General features: G+C 40.9%; 2 protein-coding genes across 9 annotated transcripts in view; both read right to left on the reverse strand.

Annotated features, from left to right (window-relative positions):
- Positions 1-2: 2 nt before the first annotated feature.
- LOC134523902 (uncharacterized) lies at positions 3-5,632 on the reverse strand. Its single transcript, XM_063353415.1, is given in 3 exon segments — positions 3-1,304; positions 1,306-1,387; positions 5,540-5,632. Coding segments are annotated over 2 exon segments (1,362 nt in total). The 5' UTR covers positions 1,366-1,387; positions 5,540-5,632.
- Positions 5,633-7,459: 1,827 nt separating this feature from the next.
- RALGPS1 (Ral GEF with PH domain and SH3 binding motif 1) overlaps positions 7,460-23,680 on the reverse strand; it is a 119,899-nt gene continuing 103,678 nt past the window's right edge. For 6 of the 8 annotated variants that reach the window (XM_063352688.1, XM_063352690.1, XM_063352684.1 and 3 more), the window contains 9 exons: positions 19,474-19,600; positions 18,425-18,576; positions 17,130-17,181; positions 16,760-16,840; positions 14,495-14,600; positions 13,571-13,663; positions 13,292-13,397; positions 12,075-12,166; positions 7,460-11,273 (listed from right to left, as the gene is read on the reverse strand). In XM_063352688.1, coding sequence (XP_063208758.1) covers positions 11,244-11,273; positions 12,075-12,166; positions 13,292-13,397; positions 13,571-13,663; positions 14,495-14,600; positions 16,760-16,840; positions 17,130-17,181; positions 18,425-18,576; positions 19,474-19,600 — 839 coding nt within the window. In that variant the 3' untranslated portion in view covers positions 7,460-11,243. The remainder of the gene's footprint in view (positions 11,274-12,074; positions 12,167-13,291; positions 13,398-13,570; positions 13,664-14,494; positions 14,601-16,759; positions 16,841-17,129; positions 17,182-18,424; positions 18,577-19,473; positions 19,601-23,680) is intronic. The other 2 variants (XM_063352692.1, XM_063352691.1) reach the window with 1 other exon arrangement.

Raw genomic sequence — 23,680 nt, forward strand, 5'->3', positions numbered from 1 at the left:
GCTCACAGCACGGTTTGATTTAGCACCTTGTTAACGCTCATGATTAACGATGAGTTGTATCTCCACAGAGTTGTATCCCTGATGAGGGATTCTCGGGGAAGGTTTCCTTGAAGGGGCACCCGACAGTGATAAATAAGGGCAACATCCATGGGAACATTCACGCTCTTCCCGTAAGCCCGCAGGACAGAGTGGACTGACGTCTGAACCACCTTTCGTGGATCAATTATCATTTTCTTGGGATTGATCACGTCTTTCCTGTCAGGCTCTCTGTGAACGTGCTGCAATATGTTAACACCCGGCACAGCATTCCAGGCCGAAATGTTGAACGCAGGAGTAGACACGGTTTTGGGGAAGATATGGTTCTCAAAGAGGAAAACACCAGTCCGTGGGTTTTGCTCCTGAAGACTGCTCATCATTGTTTTCCAGTCTGGGTGCTTAAGGGGAAGAATGATTTCATCAGCATCACTAAGAACCACAAACTTGCTCCTCTGCATGTTCCGGTATATACAGTCGTTTAGAGCTGCGATTTGTCCGTAGTAGCCAATGTGTGTTCCGTCTTGCATGAAGCGCCACTCAGCAGAAACCCTGAGGTGGGAGTCTATTGGCCAGGGAATTATCTCTACAGTTCCTTCTTCTATATAAAACTTCAAGACTTTCTCCATCAGGTGGCTGCAGTTGTTCTTGTAGATCATCACTTTCTGTACCCCGAGAATCTTGTACATTTCTACGCTCTGTATGAACTGCAAGACGTTGTTGTAATTTCCAAACATGGCAGAGATGCACACGGTGAAGTCAACAGAAAAGGTCTCAGCCTTGCGGTTTTTAATTTCAAACCTTGGCAGCTGGTCAGTGTTTCCCCGTGGAGACTGATGAATGGACACGTGTGTTGGATCGCAGTTTGGGGGTTCCAGACAAACTATGTCTGTTGCACCGTAAGGGAATTCAAATCTGTCTGAATGAACATCGATTTTTGCTTTTGATACATATATCTGTCCATCGGGCTGACAGCAGAACCAGCAGTATAGCTGTTTTACATCTTCATGGTGAACGATCCCGATCACGCGAGTGACTTTGCTTTCTCTGTCATCAAAGTATGGGGATATAATAAAAGTTCTGTTATCTTTTAATGCTGTTATTACATTTTGAGCCGGTTTTCCCCTACAAAGCTCACCTGCTGGACTGGCAACTGTTGGCTGGGGGAAGAGTTTTCTAGTTATGTTATTCTGTAGCTGAGTGTCTCTCCAGGAGAAGATCAACATGCTTGTAAAAAGAACACATGTTACAACAGCAAAAATATGTTTTTTTTCCACAATGTATCATTGCTGAATTCCAGAATTTAGGACTTAACAGGCCTTTATGCTCCATCTTCTCTTCACTGTCTCTAAAACTAAACAATCACACAAAAAAGCACATGTTCAGTGATTTGCCAAAAAGAAGTAATGTTTTGTATTGAACTGTATTCTCTTAAACACAACAGTTATTGTTTTGATACTTCCGACTTTAGTACGAAGACCTGACTTTTCATGCAGATTTGGAAAAAACTGGAAGAATCTCTTACACCGCCTCATTCCGAACCTTGTTATATTTTACTCTACAGTTGGGCCCAGTGCAACAGTTTCAGCTGGTTTTGTATACAGTAATGGTAATATAGTGTAATTTGAATCACACTGAGGCCTGGAAGAAATTTCTTGTTAGTGAAAACCCACATTCTTTATCTTTTGGTATTCTGTGAAGCTTGTAAAACTACGAACGCAAATTCAAACGGCATTCTTTTGTATTGGGTAGGAGTAATCCTGTCACAGTCTCTCAGTGCCCTGACTCCCAAGTCACAAAGAAAATGTTTGCAGAGCCTGGTGTGGATCCTGTGGTATTCAACACTATCTACGAAAAGAGGTTTGACAAGAATGACCTTTTCACTAGTTCAGGTGGCTGAGATTACCTTAAATGTAAATTGCTTTTGCCACTTCAGATGCCAAGTCTCGGACCACAGTTCTAAATCGGCAGTTGGTTTCAGCGGGGCTTTGTGTGAATATTGTGCCCTTCAGTGGGACCACGTGCACCGCTGAACTTTTTAACCTTGCCGTGGAAACCTCAAGTTCTCCAAGATGTTACCAAATGGGACTAAAAAGTGAAGAGTTTCAGCATACATTCACAGCTCAATATTTACACGTGCTTAAACCATCAAGCAGATGGAAGGCAAATTAAGAGAAGGCCAAACTAAACCAAAACTTGCTTTATTCTATGAACAGCCAGGAGGGCGCGATATAATGTGACACATCACAACAACGCATCAGAACAGCTAACCATTGTCTGTACCATTCGTAGGTCTTCTGTCCTCTTTTGTAGACACTCAATCTCAGCTGACTAATAACTGCTTTCTAATTATGCACAAAATTACCACTTTAGTTCCAGCTCTATTCTGACTTCAGAGTACTAGTTTTGAAGAACATAATGAAAGCACTGCTGCCTGGTGTCATTTGCAAATCCAAGATGTTGCTCAGCTGTTTTTTTCATTTTTTTGGCCTGTAAAAATTACTTTGAATGAGGTAAGATTAAAATCTTGTGTCGCTCTCTGCAAATTGTCATGTAAACTGTACATCTTCCCCTTTCATGCAAGTATTGGTATTCACCAATTTTAAGATTACACTGCACGTGCAGAATAGTTTTTCTAATATGCTCACAAAGTTTAAAGTTACTCGGTTCTGCAGAAGATGTCTCCTCATCCGCTTTGAATACTTCTAATACTGCGTCCTGGTTTGAGGTAAAACAGAACCAACTTTCTGTTCAGTAATTTTATTTCTTAGCTAGGCCTCTTCTAACTCTCTGAAATTAACAGCATGTTGTGTCTAAAACAGTGCGTTCAGAGCGATAAGACAGTTTGTGCCAAGGAATGGTATGCACAGAGCCTCTTGATTATACTTATTACTATAACAACCAACGTCAGCTAATTTCGTTATTTGCCCTGTTGGAGGGTTGGAAGCGGAGGGGCATAGAGGGGTCCCACCTGCGGGGAGGAGCGGACAGGACAGGGGACCAAAAATTGACCAACGGGGGTATTCCATCCCATCTGCCCCACCCTCAGTATAAAAGCTGAGGGATCAAAGGGTCAGCCCTCTTCCTTCAATGGCCGACCTCCCAGGAGGACCCTGTCTGTTCATCTGCCTCTGATCCCGATCCGTGTGTTCCTGACTCCAACTCTGGAACCCGGTTCCCACCCGTCGCTGAGTCCAGCCTGGGACTTCCCCAGTGCCTGCCGGCGGCATCATCCTGGGAGCTTAATACGGTTTTGTATATACTGTATATATTTAATTCTTTTCCTTTTTATTTTATTCTTAATATTTTATTAAAGTAGTTTAGTTTCTTCTAAATTCGTAAATCTCTCTCTATCTCTCCTCCTCCTCTCTGTCCACGAGAGGCTGGGGGGGAGCGTCTGCCGCCGGCCGTTGGCCAATTGGGCCAAAGCCAGGACATACTGCCCCCTCAATTAACCAATAAAATTCAAATATGCATTTTGTCATTAGCTCACTAGTAGCTAAGCAGGACTATCATTATGCAAGTGATATTCACCGTGTCTGATATCACTACAGTCTCTGTTACTGAAGAAAGTGTTTTGTGTGCTCTGAAACTGAAAAATATCCCTCCTCTTTAAAAAAGGGGTTTGAAATATGTTAGCAACGCTGGACCTTCTCTGCCTGTTCAGGTTAATAGCACTTGCAGTACAGAGAAGAAACCTGAAGACAACGTTTTACAGCAAGGTATGTTATATCAACAAAGTTCAAGAAACTTATTCACACACAACAATAAGAGCTTTGCTTTCAATGAGTGTTCTAGGGAAGCTTTATAAAAGACTCTCACCCATTTTGCCTGGAATAGTTAGACAACACCTCAGCATTTTTCAGTTGTTACGTAAAGAGAAAATAATGGAGTCCACGTTTGTTACGTGCAGTCTTGATACTTCACCAGAACGCGCAAAATCGCACCCTCCTGAGCATAAGAGGAATCAAATGATCGTGCATTTACTCAGTTTCAAGCCTCTCTGTCTAGCACTTCAGCGCTCCACTGTGCTTTCCAGTGCTCCAGTTCCTCCTTATGCTCCCACTGAAATGAGAGACCTTGCCTGTTCGCCAACGTCTGCTTCCTCTACAGTTACACTCTGTGAGGAATCACCTGACTTGGTTAGCTTCCAGTGTGGCAAATCGTTTGCCTTCTGTTCCACCATTTTCTCAGGCAAGCAACTTTGACTAAATTGAATGATACATTCTTCAACTGATGTCTATACCATCTTAGCGTCTCTACAGTCATATTTGTTAACTGGAAGAAAGACCGATGATAATTTTTCCCTATTTATGGGGTCTATGTGTATGTTCTTGGAGATTTATCTAGATCAGGATTTAAATACTTCCCATTACATCAACTGCAACCTAATGTGTTTCAACAGGCTGATCTTAAATAGCCCATTGTGTCTTTCAGAGGAGCTTTTGGGTAAACTTAGTCCTCTGTTATCTCTCTCACTTTATAATGATGCAAAATCAACACAGCAATTGTATGCACAGTTGTGATACCAGAAAATAAAACTTAATATTTAATCACATGAACCTTTAATCTACCATAGCAGGTGTCTGAAATAGTAGGTGGATATAACTTGAATCACCACTTAGTTGTCTGGTGGAGCTGTATGAATAGCTAACCTAAACACGAACGTAAATGGGAGGAGTAGACTGGGTGGGGAGACATGCAATAAATTTGAACCATTTTTTGGGGGGGGCAAACTGGGTTTACCTGCTTTATTAGCTACTTAGAGAGAAAAACTCTCTCTTAGTAGGAGTGCGGTGCTTGTTATTTTTATTTTAAATCACTTTCATTTCTACGGAAAGACATACATCTTCATCCGTCTTAGAGGGAAAATGGGAAATTGCATAGGTGGCTTGATTACAGCTGTAGTATTTTGAAGGGGAAATTCAAATTGTAACTACTCAGCAATGGCAATTCACGACAAAGCAACGCTCTTACATGGAGGGCAAGAAGGCCTAAGTGCCGAACGAGTTAAGGTGTCTGCGAGCAGGAACACCAGAAACAGAATAACTCTCATGTAAGGGAGAAAACTCTCCTTTGCTGATAAAGAAGTGCCACAGTAACTGTCACGGAAGGATCGAGCTGTAAGAGTCCTTAGGAGCCACCTTTGGCCAGCAGAGCTGGCAGTGGGGGTGGAAATGCTGGGCTGAGGAGCCCATGCCGGCACTCACAGCACTGGTGCTCATGCCAAGTGTATGTCAGGAGTTGGCTCCTGTCACACCTTTGCACTCTTTGTAGAACTGCTTATGGTGGTGTGACTCTCTCCAATGCATTGTGCAGTAAATCTCTCTATAATTAAGCACAAATGTGTGCTTAATTCACCTCAAAGGGAATAATAAAGATTACCCAACAATCTTTTCTGTTATTTTTGTTTGCTTGTTTCTCTACCATCGTGTATCAGCACAGTCACAGGAAAATAAATAAATAACTAAAAAATCATCAGAAGAAATACGCAGCTTTCACCTACCTCAGAAGTTCTTCAACATTGTCTAGGAGTAAAACAACCAGAAAGAATCTCTGCCGCTGCTCCTGCCTGGTGAGGCTGCTTGTCTTAACGTGGGTGTGCTCTTAGGTAACAAGTCTCCATGCAATGGTAACGTCAGCAAATCTTTATACACTTTTTTTCAATGAAAACAAGATAACAACAACTAAATTAGCCTCAGGAATCCATCAGTAACTTTGATACTAAGCAAAACAGTTTATTACACGACTAATACCCCTTTCCCTTTACAACATGCTGACTTAGCTCAGTTCAATATTAGAAATTTTGATCCTCTCTAACAGCACACTTTGTCAGCTGAACTACTAGGTCAACATTTTCAAACATGCATGTTGTTAAATTTCTTTGAATTCTAAAAAATATTATTATTATTTATCAAGCCCTTAATGGAGTTATTTCCAAAAGGAGCCTGAATTTATGCTTGCCTTTCTCGTCAAAAGAAGTCAGCTGGGGGACAAGGGCAAGGAGGAAGTAACAAGCACATACGCCTTCTCATTTACACACCTTGTGTCCATGTGGACTGTAACATGGAAGAGCAACTGCCAGTTGACTCTTCTCAGAAAGTAGTTTTAAAGCTCTGAGCTGGACCATACCTTTCACTCAAAAAGCTTTTTGAAGGAGGCTGCCAGTAATTATTTTATTTGAATGCTACTGTTATAGCTGCAGGCATTGTTACACAGTGGTATGCCATGAGCCTGTACAGCGGCCGCAGCACATAGCGCTCCACCCTCAGCAGGGCCGAGGCTGCCGTCCTGGTCCCAGAGAGCGACCGGGTGCCAGAGGCACAGGCTGGGACAGGACAGTTATAAGCGGTCATTGGCCTACGTGAGCCCGAGCACGAAGCGGCGGCAGCTCGGGGGAGAACTCAGCTGGTGGGGAAGGGCCTCAGCAGCCAGGGCCCAGTCCCTCGGCACCACAGCGATGCGAGCAGGGCTGGCCATGCCAGGGTCACCCCCCATACACCCCCCGGCAAGTCCATGGGATGGGGCAGGTCCGAGGCCACGCCGGGAAGGTGACCCACAGGTTGGGCCCAGCGGCTGCTGGGCAGGTCCGTGGGGACAGGGCTGGCCAAAGCCCAGCCGGTCTGCTGGTCAGGGGCTGGACCACAGGGCCCATGGGGCCTGAGCCCCACACAGCACAGCTCAGGGGGGCTGGGGGCCCAGAGCTGAGCTTAAATGGGCTCCTGGGCCCAGGGCAGGAGCATGGGGGGCCCAGGTGGGGCTAGTCAGGGCCATTAGGGCAATTAGTGCCCACAGGGCCCTGACAGAATGCTTTAAAAAGGTACTTGCCTTTAAACTGAGGTACAAGAACTCAACGTATAAGCCAGTTACTTAGAAAGAAAGCAAAAAACCACCAACGCTATGACAAACCAAAAAGAAATTAGAAAAAAAGGCTTTCACCTTTAAGACTTCAGTTACTTGCACAGAACTGTACCACAACAAGAGAGCTGCATCAATTTGCCCTGGGCACAAAGGGCTTGTGCTCATCCCTGGAGTCCTCTTCTCCTTTTCTAAAGGAATTGTGTCACCTCAGATGGAGGTGACTCCAAACTTCCATACTTACCTTTGACTTCCAGTTTCTCCAGTGAAATCTCCATTCTAAGAGGTCTCTGGCAGGGGCGTTGGACGAGATGATCTCCAGAGGTCCCTTCCAACCCTACGATTCTGTGATTCTCCTGGCCCCTGTCATGATGTCAGGAGATTACTGAGCTGAAGGAAGAGCGGGAGTCAGCAACAGTCTCTCAGTCTAATCCTGCATGATTTCACGTAGATAACTGGCAGAAGGAAGAAGGCAATTGTCAATTGGGCTTTGTACCAATATGTCCCTCCCTCCTGGCCCAGCCTTCCTTGGTGGCTACATTAATTTGTTAATGAACTAGAATCCAAGTGTGTAAATGAAGTTTAATGGTAAATGCAAAGAAATTTACCTTGCTATCCAAGTCAACATGCAAGTTTGGTAGTGATAAAATACACTTCTTAGGAAAACAACAGGATACGTTCGCCTCTTCTTTGGACTTTCAAATCCCACTTGAAAGAACTGCAAATTTGGAGGGTTTTTCAATTTTCTGTTAGAAGTCTGGAGTCTGTTGTATTTTTACCATTACATGGCTACGCACTGTGCACTATAAAGTCTGTTCAACTGTATATATCATTCATTCACAAATAAAACATGCTTGCTGCCTTTAAGCTAAAATATTCCTTCTATACCTCTACTATTCTTTTTCAGAATATTTTATTGTTAAGAGCATACACACTCTGCACATTTTTAAACTTACAACCAAATGCAATTGCTGTTGAAGTAAACAAACTTTTTTTTTTTTTACATTAAAGTATTTAATTAGTGAAACAATCATTATCAATGTAACAAACTGAAAAATACAGCAACTTGATACAAGACTGAGGTAACAAAATACTTGTCCAAAAACCTAGATTCCAACGCCAGGGTTATTATGGGTGAGACAGTTCACAACAATTATAGAAAGAATCCTTACACAAATGGCATGCAGTGAACTGCTGGAAAACACAGCCAAAAATAGTGCAACAGTTTTCACACAAAACAAACCAAAATGTTGAAATTGGTTTACATTATAATGTGACAAATAAGTTGCAATTTGAAAACTACTTTCTTTGCCTCATTTTAGTGCTATTTGGAAAAACATGCATTTTGGCACTGAGTTACATCAAAATTGCACATTAATAAATTAACAATATTGCCTACATACATTTTATATCTTTACAATTCTGAAAATAGTAATTCTGAGATAATGTTTATTTTTACACAACTATTGCAGTTATTCTCTTTGATGGATGAAAACTTGTATGGTTTGTGATATTTTTGTGAAAACGCTGTATTAATCAGGACTGATATGCAGTATGTTGTATTTCAATAGCAGCTTTCAATTCACATTAAAAGTACCAGATGGCAGCAAATAGTACCAAATGACAGCATAAAAACCCAAATCAGCAGCTACCAACTGTTTAATATTTTAAAACTCATTTAAAATTGGTTTAAGGTATTTTACTAATATTCTTACACTGCCATCGTTCTGATTTTTTTTTAATATTGTGCAGCAATTTCACAATTGTGCTATACTGAAAAGAAGATGTTTACCTGACTATCGTGTAAACCTTATTTGCTATGTTCATCTTTCTTCTATATAATGCGTTTTACACTAGTAGTGTGAGGGAATTCCGGTGACTTTTGACATACTTCCAAATTCCAAGGTTTTGAATAGGATCTGAGTTTGAGGATTGAGTAGGATTGAAGGGTTTCCTTTCTCCACAGATTCATCTTCTGTCAGTGACAAATGACTTGAGTATAAGAATCACTCATAAATGTTGCCTTTCATTCATGCCACACTGTTTTGGGGCACATCATGGTTTCTGGCAAAGATGCTTCCTTTCTGGTTGGGAATCTGTTTTACAAGCAATTGAAAATGGATCCTTTTGCAACTTCTCCTACAGGCTCTATGGCTCATAATTTTGAGTAAAAGTATATTTTTGAAGGCTAGAACGCTCTACCTCTTGTACATACAATAATATATATAACATTTTAAAGACCCTTAAATTCTAAAAGCTATTAAATTCTAATGGCTAATTAAATTAAAAAGAGTGTGTACAGGCTCATTCTATTGTCACTGCATCAGTCAGCAGTTATTGTTCTTTCCAAGGGAGGCTTGTTAAACATAATCGAAAGTTGTTACGACGTCCATTAGTTTATCACAATACACATGGTCATAGCTGGCACATTCATTAACATGGCAGTCCATGTAACACTCGCTTCTTCTAATCACAAAAGTCCACGGGCACCGAATAATTCAGATTATATCATATTCTAACAGTCTGAAGTTGTTTACTGGTGACAGGATTTTACATTCAAAAGCTCCTACGCTGTCTCTAATGGTATTGGATACTCCACCCTCGCAGATACTGATGTTTTTCCTAGTTCAAAGTTGTCTTAATTTAGCAAAAAGGGAGAAAAAAGGTATAAATGTATTTTGCACTACCACTTCTTTCACACAACTCCTAAGCTATCAAAGAAACTTTGTCAACTTCATATACACTTTCACGTGTCCCGGGATCTAAAGGCAGTTGTCGTCAGGAACTGGTTTTCTCGAAAAGCTGGTATGTATTAGGCTTCATTCTCAGGATTGTAACACGAACATTTAAAATAACACAAAAGTTACAGCTGATCTACATTTAACAATACAGGTATTTTTTGTAGTTGTTGTTGTTGAAGTTTAAAAATCAAGATTTAGAAAAACATACAAGTCCAGAAAATAAATACTCCTAATGCCAGGGAGCTTGTTCTAATACAGGCTCTGTTCAATTAAATTGACTTCCTTTTTTTTTAATGGTTTATAAGCTAGAGGTTCGCTTGCAAATTTCTCCTCTATGCAATCTTAGGAAACTCCGAAGAGGTTTCCTTGTGACTGATGAAGTCTGAATATTGATGCCTTATGGCAAAAGAGTTTCAAACAGAAAAAATGCTGTACTTAGCATGGGAACAGCAACCCGCCCCGATCACAGGGGTGCTAGGGCACAGCAGGGGTACAGCCATGGCAGTAGAGAGAGTTCTGTCAGAGGCAGTGGCTCAGTTACATTCTTTTTTTTTCTGTTGTTCTCTGGACACTGGTGTGGAAGCTTCTTTGTACTTGCTCCGCGGTCAGACAGTCTTGCTTAGCTTTCATTGCCATCATGATTTCATAATAGCGGCACCATGTGCCAGTACTATATGTCATAAAGGTGCATCGTGTACTGGAATTGAGTGGAACTGAGTCATCCACAGAAAGACAGAACAGAAACAATGATACGGAATCATTCTGAGGAGCCAGGGTGATGTGATACAGAACACCTGATTATCTGCTTCCCTGTACCATGGGATTTAAGATGAACAACGTTCAGACTGAAGCAAAAAACCAAACTTGCAAGCAACCATGCCGCTAGTAAGAGAATGAAAGATGACCGTTACCACAACATAAATTTAAACAGCCTTAAATCCATTGCCAGGGCATTCCTGAGTAACATAACTGAATGAAAAGAAAACCAACTGTCCTGTGCCAAAATACATTTTTCCCAAATAGCTCAAATGTGAACAGCAGAATTGTCCAGAGATTTGATACAAAATCTGAGGCAGCCACATTGCCAAGCAACTCAGTGCACTTAAGATTATAAAAATGTTGTTCCACAATTTTCTATTCTAATTGACACTTTGCAGCAAGTTAACACTGTCAATCATTCTGTGCATTAGAAAGAATTGAAACCCAACATGGGCCAAATATTCTTCACACAAAGCAGCTTAACAATAAAAAGAACTGTTTAAAAAAGAACAGGCAGAAGATATGATGCCTAGTTTGTGGTCAAACATCAGTTCATGGCAGTCTACGACCACAAAAAGTTGAGGGCTGTAGTATCCCGCAGGAGTCAGGATTAATCTTCTGTCCATCTAACTTGTCTGCGTTCACTCAGTGCATGAGACTATATCTGGTCCTAAGGACAACATTCACTTTCTGCTTTTAAAAGCTGTGTCAGAATCACTTTCAAGTTACGTAGGAAAGTGCTGAAATATTTGTGGCTGGCTCATGTCAGGAAAACCATTCTCTTCCTTCTTAGAGAACAATAGCCTGTTTCTTCAGTTTGGCACTTGAAGTCGCACCAGGCAGGAGAGCAAACTATTCGAATGACATTAGATTAGCAGGTACCTGGAAAAGATTGTAAATTATTCAGCAGTATAATCCTTCTGAGCCTATTACGGCATTGGGAAACTGCAAGGTTACAAAACAGAGCGGGCTAATAATTATCATAATTATAATTATGATCCAATGTGAAAAGTGTAATCAGTCCCAAACAGGCCCAAAAGAGGTCTAACCCCATAACTGAAAGATAAAGACTCAAATGATTTCTCTATTCATGGACCAAATCCCGCCAAAGTATTCTAATCAGTCATCAGTATGCATGGGCAGAACGTGCGTGTGAAAAGAAGATGCCAAGCTGCATCCTGGTTTAGGTCCTATATGGATCAGCATCCACTTAATATAACCTTTGGAAATCCTTTTAAGAATGAACATTTTCCACAAGAGAAGAACGAGGCTGCTATATAAAGGACAGACATAACATTTTATAGGACGCTCTCTTCAACGGCACCTACAGACCCAGTCATAATGCTATGTAAATGCTCGCGTGTTTACTTCCTCTGTCCATGAGACAGCCGCTTCTGAAGTAGGGATGGGATGACCTCACTTGAAGCAGTAAGTGTAGAGGTTATATGTTAAGGTAACCAAACCTACATCTAGACCTGCACAAATCCTGATTTGGTGGAAATTCTGTGGTTTTAAATAATTTTGATTCCTCCTCTTGAAAAAATATCTCAAAGTACAAAATGAGGAGTTATGTCTGTCCCCACAGGACTGTGTGTGCACACGGATTGGAAAGAGGTATCTTTTCTAGTAAGGATTTTCTGGAAAATATGAAAAAGTGGGTAGAAATAAGTTTCACAACCGTACCTGAGGCTTGTTGCTTTTGCATGCATCATCCAAATGCTTATGCCATAATATTGCATGAAACCTTGAACCAGTCTGGAACTTGTAAACATTGCCTAAAAAAATAAGAAAATCAAAGGCTCTAAATTTGCAGACAGACACGTAGTTTCAAGGGATTCTAATTTCTGTGCAGAAGCCAAAGCCCTGAAGTAAACTGTTAAATTAATTTGCACCTCAAATGCTCAAACAGGATGTTGCTCTCATAATGTTCAAAATGCTCAATAAAGCATTTTATCCAACAATCCGTGGGTGAAGGGAATATGAAAACATACGTGGCCTGCGAAGCTAAGAGGACTGTACAGGCAGAGAGGCCAAATTACAGCCACAGAAAAGACCACTTAGGTCACATCCAATTTACTCCTGGCTTTCTTCTCAGTAAGACTGTTGTGGTTACTGCCAAACTTCTTACGAATGTTTTGTGGTATTTGTGAACCTAGTTTTCTTCAATGTCCTATATTGCAAGATTCCTCTATGCCTCGTTATTTTGTAAATTGCTTCTTGCAGTCAAGCACTCTGTGCGTTTTACTCAACACCAAAGAGATGCTCCTCACACAGCTGAGGCAAATCCATGTCCAGCACCAAAGCTGAAAACGTGAAAAGTGAAAGAAGCCTCAAAAATCTTTATGTAACCACTCGAAGTGCAAAGTAACTCTAGGGGCTTTCTCATCTTTTCAAGTTTTTGAAGTTTAATCAAGGCAGAAGAGTTATTGCACTTCAAAATTAATTATTAAAAAGTAATTAATAATTATATAAAAGGCTTTTTTGGTGCATGGTTTGATGTTTGAAGAATTTTCATAATATTTTAATTGGCTTCAGTGTAAGTCAAGATTTGATATTGACCAATTTTATGAAAGCTGTTCAGAAACTTGGAGATCAGGGTATGCGGGCACATAGACATGCAGCAATCTCATACTGGTTGGGCAATTTCTACAAAACTTACAGAAACTGCCATGATACAGCAAGACCTCTGTAGGCACCAGAGACGCACCACAGCATATTACAGAAGCATGTTCAATTTCATTTGCACCCTCCTTTGAAAATTCTATATTGAACATCTCCCTCTTCAGTCTTTTATATGAGTGCCACTGCAAGTTCTGTAATCTACACACTCATTAATAAAGATTAATCTACTTCCTGTCACAGAAACATAATGGAGACAACGTCCATCCTGCAACATCTACCTTTGTCAGGGTTATTTAGCTGGAAAATATCAGGATGCTCAGGGTCATCAGGCAGTGCCACCATCCAGCCCACAATGGAGACTTTTTTACCAGGTGTAGATTTATACTGGAAGAGACAGACAAGTCAGTCACAGCTGAGACTGTACCAGGGATTAACTTTTGGCTGTAAAAGTCGTGCAGACATATGGCTTAGCCTGGAACAGCCAGTACACTTCAAACACCGTCCAGATCCGCTTATGAATACGCAATTCTTGTTTTTAGAACAAATTTAACACTTACATGTTTTCTTTCAGTGCCTCTTAAAGATTTTGCTCCAAAGTACAGAAGAGTTGATCCTGACAGCATAACCCAGTATCTAGTCCATGAGGAGAGCTGAATCAGAAAGGAAAAACAGGAAAATTAGGAAAAACTCTGCATATCTCCAACATTTCAAAAATCAATTCACAAGCAAGTCCAAGTGCTACCAAAGTTAATTTCAGAAACAAGGAATGGAGAATTAGATAGAGTGTCTCCTGGTGTAAATCAGCCCAGCTACCTAAATTGGATGGCTGGCTGTGAATACAATCCGTCTTACTTGGGTATCATAAATTTATCGGGACTGATTGCTTCGCAGCAAAATAGTGTGCTGCCTTCTACTGGACAGATCTTAGACTTCTGCATTTGATCAATAAACTTTACTGAGGTGACATCTCTGCAATTCTTCACATCTTTTAGCACTGAACAGTAGGGTTGCACATAAAAAATATCAATGAACTCTACAAACCCCAAAGGATTTCCAAATGTGTAGGACCAGAAACATGTGAAACCTGTGATTTTAGGTTAAGTATGAATTACCATGGCTTTGGTGCTATGGGTGGACGCCCTGCAGCCTTCCCATTTCACCACTCTACTAAATTTCTGCCCTCACAGAAATGCGTGCTGATTTATAGAGCTGCTTTGCTCTTGCTCTGCTGTCACAACCTAGAGACGTTACTTGCAAATGCAGGGAGAAGCAAAACTGCTGTAGATGAAAGGACATGCAAAGGTTACAACCTTGTTATAACCCAGTTAAAACTTTGAACAGAAAATGATTTTACAATTGGTAGTAACAAGGAACATTGTTTTGTGTGTGGTGTCAAGCTGCAGTTTTAATCTAACGCTGGAAATTAAAACAGCCACTACTGAATTAGAATCACAGGAAGAATTAGAATTAGACTCACTTACAGTAGGTTTCTTGCCTTCTTTGAGCAATGTTTTTCTTCTTAATGGACCTTCCATGGTAATGACTCCTGTGGAACTACCTAATGTGCAGCTGCAGGCCCCTGTTGGGCTGGAGAGACAAAACACTGCCATATGTATTTGAGCAGACACATGAGGACAAGAAGCAAGCAATGTAATTTAGCTGTAAATATATTTTTCCTCTATTGCCTTACACGTATTGTATCATCTGACACTCGGCTCTATAATATGTATTTTCCAAACCTAGGCATCAAATAGGAACCAGGATCTTTGAGAAACAGCAAATCAACAAAAGGTTCTATTCCGGGCCTTGACATGAAAAAATATAACAAAACAGAATAAATATTGAGGCCCAAAGTCAAAGGGAACACAGGCAATTTTCTATTTTATTCTGGTAAATTACAGAAATTATCTGGATTTCTGGAAACTTATGGCTTAAAATTTTGGCAGTAAGAGCTCACACAAAGGTAATTTTATCTTAAAGTACACTTTAGCTATCAAAAAAGAATGCAGGAAATTACCTTGGCTAATTGGAAAAAAGTTGGGAAAACTATATAACAACGCCAAATAATTTATTGTACAATGATTAAAATATTTTTTTCCTTTCCTAGGATGAACATACAGCTTCCTACATACAACAGTGAGAAAGTGCTACAACTGAAAGAGCCCAAGCACAGGCAAAGTCAGAAATGTCAACAGCCATTAAGAACATAACAACCAAAGATTGACTGGTAGGTGGTGATCTGTTAGAATTATCTGCTGCTAACCTCTCTCCATCACCAGGTCCTGCTATTCTTATAAGGGCCAGTGAAGTTTACCAGAGCCAACTACATCATGTCTAATAATGAATACAAGGAAAAGGACATGTGTATGATCTACCATTCAAGTTGCGAAAGGAACACTATTCTGCCTATGAACAAGTATGACGGCATCATATAAACACATGCTAGTGAGAGCGATACACGCAGCAACACCGCCTATGCAGGAACAGCACTTCAATCTGGCAGATGCATCTTCTTCGATTAAATGGAATCGCCTTGACTGTGCTAACGTGTGCTCTTGCCAGTTCTAGTTTTCTGATAAAAGCAGTAGAAGATTCCAGAAAAGGAGGAATGAATGCAAGCATTAGAATTACTTGACAGTGGATAAATGTAAGAAATGTATTATTCTTCACTGTGGATTTAACAGGCTTTTCATGTTTTTATCTTCTTATATTTCTAGCTTGTACGCATTTTTGAAGCAAATCTACCATGGACATATTAAGAGTGTATCTTCCAGAAACAGGTATAGTAGTTGAAATGTTGTTCCAGAATTTATTCCTTTGCTTATTTATAATGCATGCACTTTTATTCCTAACAACTTCTAACTTGCGCTGCTATCAGATGTTGTTAGCTCAAATAAACCAGCTGTACTTACATTTACAACATTATATCAAACACTTCTACAATGGCTGATGCAAACTAATTTATACAAAATAAAAACTAACTGGATTTAAATGCCAACTAAATCTCAGTATTTGCAGAATACTGTTTCAGGGCCCTATTTTCTTTACTGTTCGTAGGTGCTTCTTCAATTCCCACTACCACAGAATTTATCAAGTCCAGGTCAGGTGTGGATGCAATGAATAACTTTTATCCCCCTAACTGTATATAATTTTCCACGTCACCTCTCTTTGGGCTGTAAATGGACTACCTGTTTCTGAAAAGTCCATGTCCTAGTGGCTAGCAACACTGAGAGTGCCCGCTACATAGGGCACTGCAGATGTTCCCTCTCTTACTCGGGGTCCAAGGTAACACCTCTGTACTGCACAAAATCAACACATCATACTGTAGCCCTCTGACCCAAACAGATGTTATGGGTAGCTGTCCTTCAAATCAGGAAATAAATTGTGAGAAAGGGTCAAGAAGGTATCCTTCTAACACCATTATTTGTCACAGAAGGCAAAGACGGCCTTCATGACAAACCTGCTTCTGTAATGTCATAAAACCCAAAGTAAACAATAGTTTTCTGCAATATGGAAGGCAGATATCATTATTTAAATCAATAGCTAAACTGAATTTCATCTGAATGGGCCATACCCCTGCATTAGCATTAAGAGGAATTTTTACACACAGGAGGGGAAGACTCCCATGAGTTGATATGGTCATACAAGGATACTTTTGGACAGAAAATACATTACGCTAGGAAAGCGTAGAGACCCCAATGAAAGTTTAGCACCATACACTGAGCAAGGCAGACCCTGAACTGTACCTGTAGACACAGCTTCGACTCCTAGGAGAATTCCGGATCGGTACCCTCCAGTTAGGCCCCAGCGTGGCATATAAACGACCCCTGTTCGTGAATGCAAATATCTGATGAGGGAAATTCTAGTCTGAGACTTCAACAGTTAGGGTTTGGTAAACATGACAGAGATAGTTCCCAATCTTTTCAGGTCCATGGGAAGAAAAACACAATAATTTTACAGTGATTTATTTCAAAAAGTTTCCCATTTTTTCCTAACTAATCAATAATTTGATAAAAATAACTCTTGATTTAGGGCTTACCTATGTTAGGGATCATTCATGAATTTCTTAGCTAAGTCTGTAGAGCGCTCAGTGAGTGTACGTGAAGACTAACTCACCTTTCAAGCCCTGATGGCAGCTCCTCACTAAATTCTGAGCTTTCACTGCTATCTAGAAAAAGAGTAGTACAGAGAAGGAGTAAGAAAACCACCCAAGGGAAAATACAAAGCCAATGTATGTGGATCACCAGAATAATCTTTTTATAGTACCATGGAAATTGCTTACTCAAATCATGTTTCAAAATTGAAGTCTTTAGAGTTCATGGTAAAACCTAAAATTGGAAGAGGCTTACATCAGCCTTCCCTCATATCTCACTGGTGCGTTTAAATACCAGACATCTACATGTTACATTAATTTTCATTATACTGCTTTTCCTTCAAAAGCTGAGCACTTAAGGAACACAAAATCCAGTTACTCTGTAAGCCGATATTTCTACCACAACATCTGTAAGTCAATTAAAGTTATTAGACGTGATATTATTGTTTGTTTTCAACAAGCGAGCACACCTGTAACGGAGGATATGCTAGCTGCATGCTGCTGCCAGGAGCCATAACAAATCAATGCGATGGTATTCACAATGATAGTTCCTATTTCTCCCCCAAGCCCATGATGGATTTGTCCCTCCTTCCCTGGCACAGCTATTTAGCCCACAGTTTTAATTTGACCAGGACTGATCTTCTGAGGCTCAGTATAACACAGTGAGCTGTGCCTGTATTTTCATTATTTCAAAGACATCTCAGCATCAAACTCTCTTGGTCAAGTAACCTGCTATCCTTTACAGTCTATCTCCTATTCCAGAAGTAGCCGGAGCCACCTAAAAGGTGGCTTTCTCATGCTTAGAACACAGACTCTCAATCACTTTGTTTTTATTACAATAATTATTTTATTAATTATAGTACCATAATGTAATTTTCATGCTCCTCTTTCACAAGTTCATTTTATGTTTCTTTAGAAGTCTCAGAGAGCACAGCTAAACTATTCTCCCATCTTCTAAAATTATCATTAAAATTCAAGTTTTCTTTGTGAAAAGGTAACTTTCAAAATATGTATCCACTTTCCAGCAGCACTTTTTTTTTTCCCTGCTGAAAGCTGACAAATGCTCTGCGTCACACACAGAGCGTATACGAAGACAATCTTCCCTCATGCCACTTTTACCAAACCCATCCGTAGGCGACCGAGGCAAGCTGAGATACAGTCGACCAGGCGGCCGAGCAGCAGTTCTGCTCTACGTTCTCCCAGGAAAGGGACCAGTCCTTGCCCAGGAGCTAAGGATCTTCCTCATTCCCTACTTTGGGGTATCCCTGCGAGTCTCCGGAGTGCCGGGACAGCCGGCGGGAGTGCAAGCCCCCCCTACCTCTGGAGAGGCCGTTGGCGAGCAGGCTGCCGCGGGGGTGGCCGCGGGGCGGGCTGTGGGGCTCCAGGACGCTGTCATCCAGGAGGTGGCGCGGCCGCTCCGTCGGGAAGGTGGCACTTTTGCTCTCCACTACGCTGAACTGGCACATCATGCTGGAAAACGGGAGAACAAGGCAAAACCCCTCGTACGGCATTTAACAGCAACCCTTGGCTCCTGATATTCCCACTCAGACTTTGCCTTATCAATAGGTTATTAAGTACATGCAATTAAACAGTACCGCTCACACTTTCCCCCTGCTGTACGTATGCTCCTTTACCACCAAAACAAGTTTCAGACTTTAGTGGTCTTTGTAAGTAACAATTATTAAATTTCTGCAGATGGTAAGTTTAAGTTGTTTGACTCCTCTCCGTACAAAACCGGAACACCCTGGGGGGAGGCAAAGGCAGAACAACAGAAAAAGCAGACCCCAGCTACGCCAGTGCTTAGTGGTCCTTCGCTACGCTGACTGAACACATCAACACTCTACGACCCTGGACAAGTTGCGTAAACTTCTTTTTCCCTAACTGTGAAATTCAGTAGATGCTGAAACCTTACCTGGGGAGCAGGTGCTCTCACTAAGCTGGGTAAATGGTAGAGAAAAATGTTTCTAATCCATACTACCCAGGTAAAACAGCACAAAAGGTCACAACTTTCCTGAACGATAAGGTGTGCCAAGCAGCTAGGACGTTTCCTTAGATGTATTAGAAAGATGTTTAAAAATAAAAAGAAAAAAAAATCAGTTACGCACACCAGGAATCCATAGACCAAAGTGGATGCACAGCTTGCAAGTACTGCCAACGTCTGGCGTTAGCAGAGAACAGAGTCAGCAAAAATAACAAAGTGCCAGAAGAAAACCTAGAGAATAAACAGTAAAGCCTGAAGCACTCTTGCAATACAAGAAATGGAAGGGACAAATACCAGAGTGCTCTCAAATACCAGAGAGTTCTGCTGCTATCTTAAACCCTTGTGATGCATGAAATTGCCTGAGTGAGATGGCCTGGAGCACCCACTTGTTTCCCAGGCTGTGACTCTTCCTGTGCCTCGGCACCGGAGGTGTAGGGAGACTCGCTGCTACTGAGGCATCAGGACACGTGGGCCTCCTGCTGAATTTCATGATCGCTGACACATCAGATGGACCTAAAAGACAGAGATCATTTAACATTGAACTAATGCAAAACCCAGAAATCTCACGGGCTGGTGTGTTTAGCCACTCATTAAAATGAATTGTTACAGATAACCAAAAGACACCGTTCCTCAAGAACCGTTTCTTGCGCATTAGGGCTACATCATCCATTTCTGTTATGAATTCATCTCTATATTCTTGAATGTCTGGAAGTAATTTTTAAAACAGCTTTGCACATACTTTTAACAATGAACTCCTACAAAAAGTCTTGGCACCCTTACAACAGCTGGATGTGCCAAAGTGTAATATGCAGAGCCATAAAGTCAGTTTGTACTTCGGGTGTGAGCAGGAATGCTCACACATGTTTTGAATTTTGTTCACAACTCCATGTTGTGAATAAACTGTAAACAATCTGCTCATACTGACTCACAGCCTGAGCATGTAAGAGAAAGCAGGGGCTTTTCATGTATCTAATGGCCAGACAGATGCATTACTTCTCAATCATCTATGAGCTCTAGAGATGTCTCACTGCAATTATTCCTCCTCTCATTTTACAGATTTTATGAGGCCTCATGGAAAACATGGACAAGCTGTTCATGTTCCAGTTCCTTGATGATGTTCGCAAAGGCTGGCAGCGAACTTTGCAACACAGTGGAGAACAACATGGCTTATCATCATCCTCAGTGAACAAGGCTATTTCTTGCTTCACAATAAACAGCTGAGATTTCACTTTTAACCCTTTAGTTGTGGCACTGGTGCTCGTGACAGAAATGGGAACAGTGGTCATGAAAGCGGCTGTCTGCCCCATATCTATCTCCAGCCCTGGCACAGCTCAGGTAGCAGCGAAAGAGACTCCCCCCTACATTACGGGAACCACTTCTTGGAGGCTCCAGCGACCTGAACTTATTTGGATTCGGCCTCTGACCTAAACACACCCGTTAAGAGGTCAACAGAGACAGAAACTTTGTGATGTGAAAAAACACATACTACTATCATCAGAATCCTTACAAAAGCATCTGGCCTCAAATTAGTGATAAACAGAAACAGAAAAAAATGCGAAACAAACCCCCAACATTCCAGGGCACAATCTGACAACAGGATGTGAAGGCACACTCCTAACAGAAATGGTTCTGAGAGGGTGGTCGGTCACTGGAACAGGCTCCCCAGGGAAGGGGTCACGGCACCAAGCCTGTCAGAGTACAAGGAGCATCTGGACAATGCTCTTAGTAATATAATTTAGTTTTAGGGAGTCCTGCAAGGAGCAGGGAGATGGACTCAATAATCCTTACAGGTCCCTTCCAACTGGGGATATTCTGTGATTCTATCTGTTACACAGGCTACTCCATCCCTCCCCAAGCACAGAAGTTATTCATCAATTTCTTCTGCCTTGAACTGAGGATTCATGAGACACAAGAAGAAAAAGGAGAACCAGTAATGAGTTTGTCCAGTAAGAGGCAAAAAATAATGCAAATAAATGCAAGATGCTTTACTGTCCATACCCACTCTGCAATATAGCCTTAGATGAAGTTGTATGAAATACAGGAATTAATTCCAAAGTACTTGTATTTTTATTTTCCCATTGCCTAAGACTCAGGAAATTCACTATGAACCGGGCCATTACTATGAAGAACAGCAAAGGTTTTTCCCTAGCAGTAAGGGGAAAAATCTCACCCACACAGTGTTCTGCACATTTGAGCAAACCATTCATTGTGCTGTTTAATTAACAACGAAAGGAGCCCCAAGGCAAGCAGAAAGAGGAAACTGCTTCTAGCAAGAGAGAGCGGGGAAACGAGTTCATTAGAGGAACCTTCAGTAATGTAATTCATCAGATCATCAATTTAGTGGGAGAACAAAAAGAGAAAACAGTTTGTAATCCTGTTTTCTACCCTATTCCTATATACCATCTTATACAGGAGAGCATTTTTGCCTGCCTGCCTTTGCTACCATCACACAATTGAGAATTTGTGGAACATGACAGCAGGAGCACGAGTCACTGGCGTATGCAGCTTCTGAGAAGGTCTTACGCTTAAAGTCCACGTGCAGTTTTAAAAAAGCACACTTTTAATCATTACTTCATCCAGAGATTCAAGCAGAACCATACGTCTGTGAGGTCGTAAGAGGGCTGAGTACAATGTTCTGCTGCATTTTCAAATAAAATTTTGTTGTGTTTGAGCTGTTAAGACAACATTGGAAGCTTTTTCCCTAGAGACAATAGGGTTCATCTTCCTCTTCTGCTGTGGAGGCTAAGCACAAGTTAGAATATAAAAAGTATGAATCTGAGCAAAATCAGGTGGTGACTAGTTTAGTGTAAAAACTGTTTGAATTAGTATTTCACTATTAGGTCTGAAAATCTTGTCTGTTGCATTACTAGCAAGAACATATATTTCACTAAAATCTTTTACCATGTTTTCATTACAAATTCTTACAATTTATGCAGAGACAAACCAAATGCATTCAGAAGTTTCAGAAATGATTCCAAGTTATTTTATTTGAGAACCTCCAGCCCTTCTGATGAACTAGGTTCACAAAAAGGAGCTGTCTCTACACGCTTTGTTTGTAGTGCCTTTCCATCAGATATTTTTCAACTTATGAACAGTAAAATACTTAGGACAACGGAGGTGTTTACTACCTGCTAAGAAGCTTAAAATATATTGGAACTGAGACCCACTATGAAGATAGTGGCAGCTGAAAGAGAATTTTCATGAAAATTATGAGCACGTATCAGCAAGAGTTTAATCTGAAACTCGGCATAAACTTCAGTGTTAATGTGGCCACTCTGAGGTTACCATCACACCTTGCAATGCATGAAGTCACTACTTGTCCCTTAATTTGGCTGCAGGATCAGTTCAGTTTTCTATTGCTTCCTGTTGTGTCATTCAGCTCTTTCTCTCTGGTGTTGGTTCTAAATCCTGACTTACATTAAGTCCTTTTAAGTGGATGACATTATAGTTCACTGAGAGCTACTGAAATATTACATTTAACAAACTCTTGAAACTACAGCCTGTGAAAGAGCAGCAATCTCAAGGCACAGTCCTAAATGAGTACCAGTACGGCGCAGTGCTTTTTCACACAGGTACTATGCCACATGTCAAAATAACTGTTAAATTTTCTAACTGATAAGAGCGTAAAGGTTTAAATTTCTCACCATGGAGAGTCACAGAGCTGAAAGCAATAAGACTGTTCCATTAATTTGATTCTAAGACAATATTCATTGAAGCAAAGCATGGAGACTGCACCAAAACTACTTTATCTAGAGAAAGAACAGCAAAATAACAAGTCTTGTGCTGACACAATCAAGCCATTACAAAATCAAAGTCAGCTGGATTTGACTCAAGATATTTTAAAGTATTTATATATTCAAATGTTATCACTATCAAAACCTACAAAAAATAAGAGATGTTGCCTACCAACAAAGACAGTGCTTTGGAAGTTTTCACTCTACACTCCATTTTTTTTTTTTTTTGGAAATTAGATCCTTTCTACTTTCAGGAAGAAATTTCTTCCTGTGAGGGTGGTGAGCCCCTGGCCCAGGTTGCCCAGAGAAGCTGTGGCTGCCCCATCCCTGGGGGGGTTCAAGGCCAGGTTGGACGGGGCTTGGAGCAACCTGGGCTGGTGGGGGGTGTCCCTGCCCAGGGCAGGGGGGTGGAATGAGATCGTCTTTAAGGTCCCTTCCAACCCAAACCATTCTGTGATTCTACGATTCAGGAAACATAAAGTGAAATTTGCACTAATACGAATACAACGCAAAAATATTTAAAGATTGATCATTATAACTTGATTTTAGCAAGAGCTTTTATTACCTGGACAGCTTCAGAACAGAAAAAGTTTGATAAAAAACCCTGAAACAAATGATGTAATGTGTCTAAAAAGACTGCTTATCTCAGATTGAAAATAATATTATAGAGTCAGACTTTCCGGTTAAAATACTGCCTGGCTAAGGTGAGATGTGTCAAGGGTGACAGAATTTGTGGAAATAGGTATAGGAGCCTTACAACTTAAGCAAACAGTTCCAGCCTGGCTTCCTTGCCATCATACATGGCAATCACAATTGCCTTCGTCAGTCCTGTGGAAGGAGATAATGGACTTATTCTATC

The sequence above is a fragment of the Chroicocephalus ridibundus genome, chromosome 15 (assembly GCF_963924245.1).
Source record: "Chroicocephalus ridibundus chromosome 15, bChrRid1.1, whole genome shotgun sequence".
Classification (NCBI taxonomy): Eukaryota; Metazoa; Chordata; class Aves; order Charadriiformes; family Laridae; genus Chroicocephalus; species Chroicocephalus ridibundus.